Below are 14,648 nucleotides of genomic sequence, written 5' to 3'. Positions count from 1 at the left end.
CCGGGCAGCCACCCCCCGCCTCCCCCCGGCCTCCGCCCCCCTGCCCGGGAACCGCGCCCCCGGCCCCGCCTCCCACCCCAGCGCAACGGGGAGGGGCTGGGACCGGAGGGGCGGGGCCAGGGGCAGGAGGTGCCTGCAGATTTGGGGGTGGGTGGGACTTATTAGGGAGCTTCTTCCTCGGGGAGGGGGTGGCCTGGGGAATGGGCGGTGAGACCCGGAGAAGTTTTCTTGGGGTTACTGATCTGCGTCTTACACGGGTTAAGTGCCCTTCTCCAACCAAGCGCGTGCATCCACGTGTGCATGCAACAGTCCACCTCAGGACCTGCGGGGTCCGGGGGGAAGGGAGGGCGGTCCTCAATTCTTTCTCGCCAGGAGGAGCGAATAAGAGAACTCTTCTCTCTAAGCTGGGGGACAGGTTTTGAGGATCAGTAACGGACAGCCGCGGCGCCTGAAGGCGCGGGGCAGCGGTGGTGACATCACGGTCAACTCCTCGGCGGTGGGGCGGGGGCAGGAGGTGGGGTCCTAGGGGAGAGTAGTGGTGACTGCACATTGAGCCTGGGATGCCGCGGGAATAGCTCGGTCGCTCACTCCCTGCAACGAGCTCAGGTGGAAAATTTTGGAGAGCGGCGCCCTCTGGTGGTGAGTTTGAGGAGAGGCGAAGGAAGAAGAATTCTGTTTTGGTGCAACATCTGGTGAATTCAGCCACATCTGGCTAGGCTTGGAATCCTGTCTGGGCCTCATCAGGGCCTAATTATAATGCCGACTAAATATAATAGTTACCCCACAGAGGTATCTGCGGCATAGTGGAAAGAGAAAGAGGCTTCGAGTCAAGGAAATCAAGATCTGAGTCCAGTCTTTGCCCCTCCCTGGCCCTGTGACTTTCAACAAGTTATTTTCACCCTTTTCAGTCTTAGTACTTTCACTCGTTAAACAGAGGTGATATTACTTACACCTTGGTGTAAGTGACTACCTAACAGGATTGTGAGGAAAGTAACATGAAGTCCCACATCCAAGTGAACTTTTATTATTCTGAAGAGCAGTGTGGTCTTAGAACCAGTACTGAACTGGGAGTCAGAAAACCCAGGTGCTCTAAATCCTGGCTCTGTCACTAACTAGCCGCGTGACCTTGGACAATCACTTAACCTCTCTGAGCCTCCATTTCCTCATCTACAAGATACAGGTATTCAAGTAGGTGATCTATCATTAATGTCCTTTCTAGCACTAATGATTTTATTTTGATGATTTTAATTATTTTACTTTTCCAAAGCACTTTCAGATCCTATTTTCATTTACTGAAATGTAACCTTATAGGGCACATATTATTTATTATGTATATGGAAGGCACTACTTTCTCACCTCTGTCTTTCATAATTTCTGGCTTCCTTCAGGGCCTAGCTCTCACGTTACCTCCTACAGTGCCTTGCCCCAAATTTCTTCATGATATATACAACACATATATACATACATACACACGTACACTTAAAAAAAAAACTAATTCATATACATGTTTCTCTCCAATAAAATAAAAGCTACGTGACTGCAGAGACTGACTTTTTTTTTAAATCTTTGTATCTGCACAAATTTTATACAAACTTGTTGAATTAATGAATGCATAATGAATTAATTTCCATTTTGGAGACAAGAAAATCAAGGCACAGGAGAGGAAGATAAAACTTATTTGTCTAAAGCAGGCCTACACAACCTTCGACCCAAGGGCTACATGATTTGAGGGCTGTCTGAAATCCTTTGGCAGGCCACAGTTTGTGCAGGCCTGGTCTAAAGTCATATAACTATGCAGCCACTTCCCTTTGCCCTATGCATCCCTATATTACATTACCCCACTAGCAGCCCAATATAGTTTTTCTACTAGACAACACTAAATTTTGCCTGGACTCATAACAAATAAAATCAATCACATCTTTGTTGGGTTGAGGCTCCAGGTGGGGAAGGCCTGGGTTCAGTTCTAGGGCCTACAGGGGTGGGGAACCTTAGGCTTTGAGGCCACCTGTGGCCCTCTAGGTCCTCAAGTGTGGCCCTTTGACTAAAACCAAAGTTCACAGAACAAATCCTTTAATAAAAGGATTTGTTTTGTAAAACTTGGACTCAGTCAAAAAGCTGCACTTGAGGACCTAGAGGGCCATACATTGCCTTGAAGCTGCAGGTTCCTAACCCCTGGTAGGATTTTCTTCCTGCAAGGTTTGGCAAATACTCTCATGCCCCTCGAAAGCCTAGAATTATGTATGTGAGCATCAGCAAGTGTTTATTAAGTCTGTACTACTAAGCCAGGTGCTATGCTAGGCACTATAGGTACGAATACCTGAATGAAAAAGTGACTGCCTTCAAGTTTAAGTTGGGGCTAGGTACAACAAATACACAATTAAGAAAATAAAAAAAATATGCATATAATCATTTCAAGGTAATTTGGGCAGGCACTAACTACTAACAGCTGGTAGAATCTGAAAGGTCTCTGGTAGAAAGTGGCCTTTGAGCTGAACTTTGAAAGAAAGTAGTGTCCTTTTGAAGCATAAGGCTCTTAATCTGGGGTCCAGAAATTTTTTTTAATATGTTTGGATAACTATTTCAATCTATATTGTAATCCATATGTATTTTATTTTATGCATTTAAATGTATTATTTGAAGAAAAGCTCCATGGGCATCACCAAACTGACAAAAAAGCTCCATGCCAAAGAATGGTTAAGAATCTCTTTTTTAAAAAAATATTTATATTTATTTCATTAAATATTTCCCAACTATAAGTAAAAAATGTAAATATTCGTTTTAAAAAATTTTGAGTTCAAATTCTCTCCCGCTCACCCCTTGAGAAGACAAGCAATATAACGATTTTACATGTGAAGTCAGGCAAAACAGATTTCCCTATCAGCCATGTTGCAAAAGAAAACACACACACGCACAAGAAAAATAAAGTGAAAAAAAATATGCTTCAATCTGCATTCAGAGTTCATCAGTTCTCTCTCTGGAGAAGGAAGCGTTTTTCATCGCGGGTCCGTGGGAATTGTCTTGGAGCAGAGTAGCTGTCCTTCCCAGCTGATCATGGTTACAAAGAACCTGTTTTAAAGAAAAACCCCAAAGTGCTATAAGAAATGTAGGGAAGGGATTGCTTCGTTCCTTATATTTTTATCCCCAGCGCCGGGTACATAATGGCACTTAATAAATGTTTGGGGATAGATGTGTTCATTATTGTTAATAAAGACCATTTAAGATTGTTAATCTATCGTGATATTACTAACAAAAATAGATTCTCATCCCTGCCCACTACCCTCAACTTCCCTGAAAGACGCTAACAATGCCCTGCCTTTCTCTCTGTCACCAGAAATCTGTAGTAGAACGTTAGCACTATTAGAACGTAAGCGCTTGGAGGGCAGGGCACTTTTCGTTCTGGCCTAGGCTGGAGTTGAGGCAGAAGCAGGCCAGCCTATTAGTCAATTAGAAATTGACTAGGGTCCTGCGCCTCCAAGCGTCCCTTTAACTCGGCTGCCGGCTCCGCCCCGCGCCGTGCGAGTCTCTGCCTCTTCGGCCCCGCCCCGCGCCCTTCGCCTCGCTTTCCCGTGCTCCCGGAGCTTGTTCCCCATAGCTGTGCAGCCGGGACCGGCGGCGAACGGATGGAGCAGGAGAAAGCCATGTCCGGAGAGGGGGAGGCAGCGGAGGTGGCCATTGCAGCGACGGCCACGGCCGGAGAGGGGGGCGATGCCCTTCCGCAACCCCAAAAGCCCCAGGAGCCCGCTGCTCCGCAGGCGTCGGAGGCGACCAAGGACGAGGTTCCCCCAGAGCGGCCCCCGTTGCGCTGCCTGGTGCTCACCGGCTTTGGTGGCTATGACAAAGTGAAGCTGCAGAGCCGTCCTGCTGCCCCTCCGGCCCCGGGCCCAGGACAGCTGACGGTTCGGGTCCGAGCCTGCGGCCTCAACTTTGCTGACCTCATGATTCGTCAGGGGATATACGACCGCCTGCCGTCGGTGCCCTTCACCCCCGGGATGGAGGGTGCGGGCGTTGTGATTGCGGTAGGAGAGGGAGTCAGCGAGCGCAAGGTGAGCGGGCTCTTGGGGTCTGGAGGGTGTGGGGGGGGCGTTATAGGTATGATAGGCAAGTGGATGGGAGCCGGGGGTGTGGCACTGGGGGAAACTGATTGTGGGTATGGTGCGCTGGTGTGTTTGGGGAAGTGAATTAGTGTAAGACCTGCAGATAGGCCCTCCCTTGTCTTGGGGCTCCTTAGCGGTCCCTGTGGATAAGGAATTCTGGGGTGATTGTTGGGAGGGGGACTCCACCCCATATGTCAGTCCAGTTGCAGCCGCCGCCCTTCGCCAGTGGCTGAAAAACAATAGGGTGGCCTTGCGCATGCGGAGAGTGAGCTACATAGCCAGGTTCCCCCCCCCAAATAAAAGGATTAGCCCCCTATCTCCTTGAATGCGCCACCCCTTTCAACAACAGTCGGGCCTTGGCTGTGTTCGTCCATAGGCAAGGTTTATAGCACCCCATTCCCTGTGAGGGCAAAGGGGTGGGACAGGGATCAACGTTGGTTAAAAGCCAGTGGATTTGGGGGGGGGGGTAGAAGGGAGAGCCAGGGACAGAGTCACATGCACCCCAGTCAGTGGCTGGCGGGGGCGGAGGGAGGGGACTACCTCTCCCTAAGCCTGAGTTAAGGGCCGGACACGCCCACCCTCTGGAAGAGGGAGGGTTGGAATTCTCACCCTACGAGTTACCCCCTCTTCCCTTCCTCCCTTTCGAGGGGCGTTTTCTGCCCCGTAAACTAGCTTGGGATTTGAAGGAGGGTGTGGGGGGAGAAATCTAAGGAGGAAGCATCGAAGGCGGGAGGGGCGTTCAGAGAGGCTCCTTATTCTGTGACCATCCTGTTATCTCTCCTCCCCGTGACTCACATAACCGGCCTGGCTCACTCTGCCGCTGCTGCTGGCTAGGCCGGGCCAAAAACCTCTGAGCATCCTCCCCAGGGAGAAATCAGACAAAGCAGCCCCCCGCCGGGACCCTGGCTCTGCTTTTCAGAGCTTTGGGGGTGGGGTTGGCACCAAGGAGCAGGTTGTCCCTGCTCCACCAGTCACAGCATCCTGTTTTAATTTATCATTAATCTCAGGCATAGCCCTTGGTTTCATTAAAGAAAACAAATTAAAAAAAAGTTTTAGAGAAATGTGTGTGTAGAGGAATAGATCAGCGACAATCAAAAGAGATCTTTTTTTATTAGGTACCTTTTCCCATTCCAGACCCTGAAACAGAGTCCCCAAAGGTATAGGGGAAAAGGGCTGCTGATAAACATCTCTCTAAAACACCATTAAAATCCAGTCCTGTCCTTCATACTGTCCGTTAACCTCAAATCAGTGTCAGACCTTTCTTTCTGCCCTTTTAGTTAGAAGCTGACCTTAAGAGATGGGGGAGGGTACATGAGGGATTTGGGGGTGGTGACCAGCTACTTGTTCATGTAAACTGTTGAAGGCCATTCTCTGTATCTTCTGCCACCGATATACACAGGCCTTCCGAGGGATATCCTGTCCCGAGGAAGAATTTGAAGTGAGGGTCTAGAATTGGGCTCTGAATTGACCTCACCCCTGAGATCAAGGGATACTGGCCATGTGGAATCATTATACAGGGCACATCCAGGGCCCTGCAGAGGAGGGTCCTATAAATGGATTGTTGGAGTGGGAGAAAGTGGGGGAAGGAGGCTTGGGAGTCCAAAAGACCCAAGTTCAAATCCTGCTTCAGATCCATACTGGCTGTGTGACCATAGGCAAGTTAATTAAGAGCCTCAGTTTCTTCATCTCTAAAATGGAGGAGGTCGGTCCCTAAGTCCCTTCCAGCTCTAATGCTATGATCCTATCAAATCATAGGATTCTTCTACCCCTACCCCTTCAACCCCCATTTCCTAGCCTTTGAACAGAGTATAGTATTTTTCTCCTGTTCTCCTTCTTTGACCCATGTTGCACTCAGTCTAAGGCTCCTGACCTGGATTCTGGGCAGTGGGGAAGAGAAGAAAGAGATATATACATTTTAGTGTTTTCATGCTCTAGTCTCCCTACCATGTAGAGAATGTAGGCCTTGGGGATAGTAGACTTTTGGTGGAAAGGGGGATATGTGTAGGAGTTCTAGCCCCCTCCCCCTTCCCAGCTAATGGATTGCCTCTCATTACCATGCATTCTTGGCAAGGGCTGAGACAGACCCTGATTGTCCAGGGATCTCACCCCCCACCCACATCTCTATGTTCCTCATAGAGGGAGAATAAACCTTCTACCCCCACCCCAGAGAGGACCCTCCCCCCCAAAAAAATGCTGCTGAGCTGGAGAAGACCAAATAATAGTCTGTTCTGCTTTCACTCTAGTCATTGTGTATTCTGTGCTCTGTGTGTGTTAGGGATAGAAGGAGAGTATTTCTTCATCTTGGAATGGAGGGATGGGGGAGAGGTCTCTCGGTGAATCCAGTAACCTCTCTGTGTATATAGGGTAGTCCAGCAGTCTTCGTGTAGCTTAAGGCTAGTTGAGCTAAACTGTGCTAAAATTTTCCAAATACCTTGTATTCTAGCCCCTCCTTCAGGATCCAACGTAAATGCTTCCTCTTCCAGAAAATCTTCCCCCGATTCCCACTCCCATCTCACCCTCAAAAATTAGAGCTTTACCTTCTTTGAATTTCCATTAGAGTTTATTAGCGTACATGTTTTGTGTCCCCTACTCGACTATAAGCTTAAGAGGAGGGATGGTTTTATTCGTCTTTGCATTCTGCCCCCTCCTCAGCAGTGCAGAGCAGCCTTGCACAAAAATAAGAGGACATGAGCTGGGAATTAGAAAGCCTGGGTTTGAGTCTTGCCTCCTCCGCTTATTAGCTTTGTGACCTTAGGTAAATCACTTTCTTCTCTGGGCCTACATTTCTTTCTGCATAAAATGAGCAAGCTGTGATAGATCCGGGGTTCTTAACCTGGGGTTGGTGGACTTGTTTTAAAAACTGTTTTGATAAATGAGTTTCAGCAGAATTCATTTCTCTTATAATCCTTTGTATTTTATTTTATGCATTTAAAAGAACATTTTATTTCTGAGAAGGGGCCCATAAAAATTTCATTTCATAGTGTTGATTGTACATCGGTGAACTTTTGGAACAGATGATGTAAGCTATTAGAGGGGTCCATAACAGAAGAAAGGTGAAGATCCTTTGGATCAGAAGATCTGAGTCAGGCTCCTCCCAGCTCTGATATCCTATAATTTTCTTTGTTGAATGAAAAGAGTCTTCTTCTCTTCCCTCTCCCCAAGGTAGGTGACCGGGTGATGGTGCTGGTGTTCTCTGGGATGTGGCAGGAGGAGGTGACTGTACCAGCTGTGCAGACATTCCCAATGCCAGAAGCCATGTCCTTTGAGGAGGCAGCTGCCTTGCCAGTCAATTACATCACCGCCTACATGGTCCTTTTCGACTGTGGCAATCTACGGCCTGGCCACAGTGTTCTGGTGCACATGGCTGCAGGTAATGCCAGACTTTCCTTCTCTGTCTGCTTGTCCTGCTCCCCACCCCCAACCCTGCCTCCTCCCCCAACCACCAAGCTGGCTGTTGCCATGGCAACACCAGAGGGACCTTGGCCTGTACTGCCCAGGAGCCTCCCAGAGGCCTCAGCAGTGCTGTTGCCTTGGCAACATCCAGGCTCCAGGTTGGGTTAGTTTCCATAGCAACTTGCCCCTGCCCCTTTCCTATGGAGATCTGGGCATGGAATGTGAGTGTTGAAGTGCGGTGGGAGGTGAGGTACATGAGGGCCTGCCAGAAGACTTAGCCTCCTATATGATGGTTTTGTGACTGTCCCCTGTATGTCCCTTGGCACTAGGAGGGGTAGGCTTGGCAGCCATCCAGTTGTGCAAGACAGTGGAGAACGTGACTGTGTTTGGGACAGCTTCAGCCAGCAAGCATGATGTGCTGAAGGAGAAGGGGGTCAGCCACCCCATTGACTACCACACATCCAACTATGTGGATGAAGTCAAAAAGATCTCCCCCAAAGGTGAGCACATCCCTGAGTAGCCTGTGTGTGTATTATGGGAGGAGGCTCCATTTTCCCATCTCCATCCCCACTGACTTCCTATGACCTTCCCTACAGGAGTGGACATTGTCCTGGATCCACTGGGTGGAGCAGATACCTACAAAGCTTACAACCTTCTGAAACCGATGGGTAAAGTTGTCACCTATGGTGAGTTGCTTTGGAGGTGGGGGGAAAACACTGAGGGAGGGGGTTGAGTTGGGGTATCTGCAGTGCCTGACACATAGTAGGTAAATGCTGGTCAGTCTGTTGTTTGGCATTGTATTCTCCTTATGGATTAACTGAGGTACATTTTCATTGATTTATTTTTAAACTTGTTTTATTTAAAAATTTAATTTTTAATGAATGAGTTAGGGAGAAAACAGCCAAGTGGGGTAAGGGTCTGTAGATGAAGTGTTTGTATGTGTGTGGGGAGGGATTCCCAAATCTCTGAAGAAAGGGACTTGGCTGTTTTTTTCTTTCATTCATAACATCATAGATTTGGAGATGGGAGGGACCTTAGAGGCATCAGATCTAATCATTTAATTCTGCAGGTGAAGAAGCAGGCTAAATGTTGCCTAGAATCACAGATCTGCTAAGGGTCTAAGAAGAGGTTAGAACACAGACCTTCCTGATTTCCCTGCCCAGCACGCTAGCCACCATGCCACATTCCCACTGAAGGGATTTAGGGAAGGATATAGCTGGAGACAGGGACAACAAGGATGGGGCTTTTGAGGTACACATAAAAAAAACACTGCCATCAACAACATAAACCAAATTTCCTCCAAGATCAAATGAGATAATATTTGTAAAGTGTCTGGCATGTAATAAAAGCTTAATAAATGTTCAATTCCCTTCCCCTTTCCCCTCCATCTCCCAGCATGCCCTGAGTGCTACTATTTTCACTTTCCAGGGAATACAAAGTCATCTTAATGTTATCCCTGAATCATATATTGTTTCCTTCTTTTGGGGAGGAGCTTGGCAATGTGTAACAAGAGGTATAAAAATGCTCACTCTTCGACCTGCTTGCTGATTCCACTCTGGTGAATATCTCACAAGGAAATAACCCAAAAGGAAGAGGTGGGGGGGAAGGAATTGCAAGGTGTTTATAACTGTGCTGGATATAATGGCAGAAAAATTGCAAACAGCCTAGATTGTGATTCTAAGTTATCTGAACAAAGTAGTGTGCTATCACCATGGAATGATGGTAGCTACAAAGTGATAGGTGGGTGGACTGTGCCCACATGGAGTAATGTGTTGATGGTGCTAAAGTTCCCCTAGCAGTGCCTTCTCATCCAGACTCCAGCAAGCCCTGTGGAGGTAGAAAGGAGGCAGCTGCCTTGGCCTAGCCATGGGCCTGTCTGCTGTTCAAGAACCAGCCCAAATACAACCAAGATAGTGCCTACACTTGCTGATTTTTCCAGTGGAGACACCTGTTAGAGACCGTCTGCCATGTCCATGGAGACAAGATCTGGGATGTTTAAAGTAGGAAATCCACAACATTATTCAAAGAAAAGCTGGATGACTGTTGGCAAGGAATGCTGTAGGAGAGGATTCCTGTTCAGGTATACGTGGGACAAGATGGCCTGTGTGGTCCCTATCAACTCCGATCCAGTAGACACAGGCACGTAAACACATATCAGAAAGTAATCTGAGTTCTTTAGAGTACAGTAGGCTTCCTTCAGATGGCACAGTAGGTAGAGCTTCAGGCTTGGAGTCAGGAAGACCTGAGTTCAAATTTGGCCTCAGACATTTACTAGCTATATGACCATAGACAAGTCATTTAACCCTGTTTGCCTTAGTTTCCTCATCTGTAAAATGAGCTGGAGAAGGAAATGGCAAACCACTCTGGTATCTTTGCCAAGAAAACCCCAAAGTGGGGTCAGGAGCTGGACAAGAGGGGGCAGCCAGGTGCGCAGTGGATAGAGCACCGGCCCTGAAGTCAGGAGGACCCGAGTTCAAATGCGGCCTCAGACACGTGACACTTACTAGCTATGTGACTCGAGGCAAGTCACTTAACCCCGATTGCCTTAAAAAAAAAGAGTTGGACAAGACTGAAATAACTAAACAATAGCCAGAGTCCATCCTCCCCATTAAAAATACTTAAATTCCTAGTTTTTACGCTTTAGTTATATATACTTTTTCGGGGGGTGGGGTTGGGGCTGGGCCTGGTCTTATGATTTCATCAGTGTGGAAACTGATGCAGAATCAGAACTTGTCTGTAATTTACTGTTTTGGAGTTGCTGATTATATGGTGAAATGACTTCCCCAGGGTCACCCAGCTAGCATATGTCAGAGACAGAACTTGAGTCTAGGTTTCCTGGCCCCAAGATCGATCTTCTCTCTACTCTGCCACTTGTCTTGTCTCTCTGTGTACCTGCCTCTCTCCATGTATATACAATATTTGTGTGTGGGGTATGTATACACATATAAATACAGGTACCATGTATTTGTTCAGTGATTTTCAGCCGTGTCCAATTCCTCATGATCCCAGCTTGGGCCTTTCTTGGCAAAAATACTGGAGTGTTTTGCCATTTCTTTATCCAGCTCATTTGACAGATGAGGAAACTGAGGCAAATAGGGTTAAGTGACTTGCCCAGGGTCACACAGCTAGTAAGTATCTGAGGCCAGAGTTGTACTCAGGAAGATGAGTCTTCCTGACTGGGCCCAGCACTCTCTGCACTACGGCGCCACCTAGTGCTCCCTTTGTGTATGCATTTATTATATACACATACATACATACATACATATATATACGTACATATATTTAATATGTTTAATTTTTTTAATTGGGACACACTTACAGTTTTAGAGAACACCCAGTGAGGAAATTCATATCAATGCAAATCAACACCTGCTTTCCAGCTTAGACCTTAGAGGGATATACCCTGGGGCTCTAGTGGTTAAATGACTTGACCAAGGTCACACGGTTAGAATGTGTCAGAAGCAACAGCTCAACTGACTAGGCCTCACTCCTAGGCCAAGGCCTACTCTCTATCCACCATACCCTGCTGTTGCCTCTAAAGGATATACATATTTAATGTAAATGTAGTACTAAATCTATACTATATATACACACCAAATTTTTATATATTCAGTGTACATAATATATAATGCAACACATTTATATATATTGTATGTACACAAACGTATGTGCACATACAGGTATGTATATGTTTGTGTGTACATACATGTTTTTATTTTTTAAAATCTGCCTGAGCCAAACACAGATCCAAAAAATCAGTCTATGCATCAAAGCAAATTGGTACATTCTAAACCTAAAGGGAAAACGCTTGAGGATGAGGTGATGGTTTGGAATTCTCAAGCTGCTGCTTCCTGCCGTGGTGGGGATTGTTTGAGAGCAGGCTCTTGTTGGCCGGTGAGACTCGATCCCTTCCTCCACCAGTAGCGGATGTGGGCGGTTTTTAATGAATGTGTCCTGTCTCCTCTTTTCCGAAGGGGTGTCCAACTTGCTGACCGGCCCAAAACGGAACCTGATGGCAATGGCTAAAACCTGGTGGAATCAGTTCAGCGTGTCTGCCTTGCAGCTGCTGCAGGCGAATCGGGGCATTTGTGGCTTCCACCTCAACTACCTGGAGAATGAGGTAGAACTGGTCAACAGGGTGGTGCTGCAGCTGATGGACCTCTACAGCAAGGGCCACATCAAGCCCCACATTGACTCAGTGTGGCCCTTTGAAAAGGTGAGTTGGGAACTAGCCCACGCAGGCCTAAAGGGGCCTCCTGGGACAGCTAGGTGGCACAGTGGATAGAGCCCCGGCCCTGGAGTCAGAAGGACCTGAGTTCAAATCCAGCCTCAGACAGTTGACACTTACTAGCCATGTGACCCTGGGCAAGTCACTTAATCCCATTGCCTAGCAAAAACCAAATAAAGGGGCCTCCTTTGTGAAGCTGGAGGGAAGACAGCTGACATTGAAGTACAAGGCGCCATAGGAATTATTACTCCCATTTTACGTAAGAGGACAGTGATGCTCAGAGAGACTTGCCACACATAACTGGTGTCAGAGGTCATATTGCAACCCAGGACTTGCCTGACACCAGGGCACCCAGGTGGTGCAGTGGATAGAGCACTGGGCCTGGAGTCAGGAAGACTCGAGTTCAAATCCAGCCTCAGACACTTACTAGCTCTGTGATCCCGGGTAAGTCACTTAACCTTCATGGCATCAGTTTGCCTCAGTTTTCTCAACCATCTGTAAAATGGGGATAATAATAGCGTCTACCTCTCAGGATTGTTGTAAGGATCCAATAAGATGGTATTTGCAAAAGTGCTTAGCACAGTGCCTGGCACACAGTAGGTGCTATATAAATGCTTGTTTCCATCCTTGTTCCTCCAAGTCCAGTCCTCTTTCCACTGCTTTCTCTACATCTATTGTAGGGGAAGGCCCACTCCCCATAAACGTGATGATAGCTGAGAAGGGACAGAAAGAGCACTGCATCTGGAGTGAAGAGATGTAGGTTCTAAACCTGGCTCTGATGCTTTCTCCCTGTGACCTTGGGCAAGTCACTTCCAAACCTCTCTGGGGCTCAGTTTTTCTCATCTGTAAGAGGAAATTGAGCTAGATGGTCTCTTTCAACTCCAAATCCTGTGAATCTTAGGAATACCCTATCTGGGGGTAGATGGATGGGAACATGAAGGACCAAGAGCAGATGGTTTTGCTTCATCCACAGTTAAGTTTCACTGATTTTTTTCCCCCTCTTTCCCCCTGCAGGTGGCTGATGCCATGAAGCAAATCCAAGAAAAGAAGAATGTGGGCAAAGTCATCCTGGTGCCCAATTCAGAGAAGAAGAACTAAAAGGAGAGGGTCATGGCAGGGGAGAAAGGTTGGGGGGGCAGAGAGGACAAGAGTGAGACTTGGGGGACCTAGAGTCATATTCTTTTGGGTTACTACTGATGCCTCTGCCTTCTTCTTTCTTCAGCTCTCCCAAATACACTGCCCTTCCAAGGGTCAGCGATGGTCTCCGTGGCGTGATGACCTCTCACCAATCGTATTTCTTTCCTCTTGGTCAGGGCCACCTCCCCTCCCTTCCTCTTCCCCCAGAAGGTTAGGAAGTGACCACTTGGATGTATGGGCCCTGCTGAGTGGGCGGGGACCCACCCAGGGGCCCAGCTGCTTCTTCCCACCCCACCTCTTCTTCCCCTGGGCTTTTTTGCCCTGCTTGTGCCAAGTTTAACCTCTTCCCTCCTCCCACCCTCCCTCCCCTGTTGTATATGAGTTGGTCTCTGGTTAATCTTCCCCAGTCATACTCCCTTACTTCCCCCAAAGAAACTGAAATGCCAGCTCAGGGTGGGGTGACTCCTTGTGAGTCTAGTACATGTCCTATCTTGGCTGCACTCCAGATTCCCGCCAAGTCCGAACAGCCGCAGAGCTGACCAGTCTCTAAAGTGATATACAGGGTGTCCCAGAGGTCTTAGGGCTATTTTAAGCTTGCTGAATATGGCCCTAAGACTTCTGGGACACCCTGCGTAAATGTTAGCAATTACTAGTCAGTAGCCCAGTCACCATGCCCCTCCTTCTTATTCCTGACTTTATAAGCACAACTGGGCCTTTCCTGACACAGGGCTCTTCCACAGTTTTAAGCTAGTTTGTGTCTTACACCCTAGGGAAGGGAACATACTGTCCTTCCCACCCCCTTAGGCTCTGAGGGGGCATGGCAGGAATCCCTTTGGCTTCCCTCTTCCACTGAGTTCCTTAGATCTGTTCTCAGTGCCTTAGCATCTGAAAAGTTTCTTGTGCTCATGGGGAGTATAAATGTATTTTCCCCCCTACGTTCTCACTCCCAGCACTCCCCAGTGCCTTGTTCTGATGGAGCTGGGGTTTCCAGTCCCACTGCGCTGCCAAAAATCTATGTGTGTCTGAGGGGGTGGGGATCCAGACGCCTGTAGTCTCTGGGGATTGGTAAGAAAAAAAAAACCTCCCCATCCTTTTGCCAGTCTTATCTGTCTGTTTCGGTTGGGGAGAATCTTTTTTTCAGCCTTGCAGATAACTGTGGAATTTACCAGCCTGGGCTCTTAGAGACAATTGTGTCCATTTCTAAATTCTGGGACCAAAGTAAAATTTGAAGTGCATTCCAGCTTGAGTCCTGTAAGGCCCCAACCGACTTTTGCTGTCCTCAAAGTGGGAGGCAATTTTCTTAAACATAGCCCTGGATTTCTTGTTTACATTGGGGAGTGTTTGGGGAGGGGGGGAGGGAAGAGAAGAGCAGGCAGATTTGGGAATCTGCCCGTGGGTCCCTGAGCTGGAGGCCAGATGTCAGGATTCCGAGGGGGAGCACTGTCAGCCCCTCTTCCTCCGTCTCTCAGTTGAGAATGGGGGATGAAGGGCAGGTAGGTCACTACCCTGGCCACTGTCAAATGAGCGGTGTGGGGAAGGGGGTGGACGTATATCCCTCTCTCATTTTCTAAGCAAGGCCTAAAGTGAAACGTGATTTTCTGCTTGTGTGTTTGTCTTCCTCGTCCACCCACTGCCGAAGCTGCCTTTGTGTTTGTGTCAATAAAGCGCTGTCCCTGTAGCTCCTCTCCCGCCGAGTTTTGTGCCAGTGTGTACATGTGTGTGTTTTGGGTGGGGGAATGAGGATAAGTGACAAAGCTGCAGAAAGGCCCAAAGGTTCTTGGCCTTCAGCCCTAGAG

General features: G+C 47.9%; 1 protein-coding gene across 1 annotated transcript; it reads left to right on the top strand.

Moving 5' to 3' along the window:
• The first annotated feature begins 3,521 nt into the window (after positions 1–3,521).
• VAT1 (vesicle amine transport 1) lies at positions 3,522–14,530 on the top strand. The gene is made up of 6 exons (XM_020972662.2): positions 3,522–4,043; positions 7,257–7,464; positions 7,817–7,987; positions 8,084–8,173; positions 11,462–11,703; positions 12,730–14,530. Exons 1-6 carry the CDS (start codon positions 3,621–3,623, stop codon positions 12,811–12,813), a joined length of 1,218 nt encoding a protein of 405 aa, XP_020828321.1. The 5' UTR covers positions 3,522–3,620; the 3' UTR covers positions 12,814–14,530.
• Positions 14,531–14,648: the final 118 nt, after the last annotated feature.

Source organism: Phascolarctos cinereus, unplaced genomic scaffold (assembly GCF_003287225.1).
Source record: "Phascolarctos cinereus isolate Bilbo 61053 unplaced genomic scaffold, phaCin_HiC Scaffold_5;HRSCAF=322, whole genome shotgun sequence".
Classification (NCBI taxonomy): Eukaryota; Metazoa; Chordata; class Mammalia; order Diprotodontia; family Phascolarctidae; genus Phascolarctos; species Phascolarctos cinereus.
This window is presented reverse-complemented; position numbering and strand designations above follow the sequence as displayed.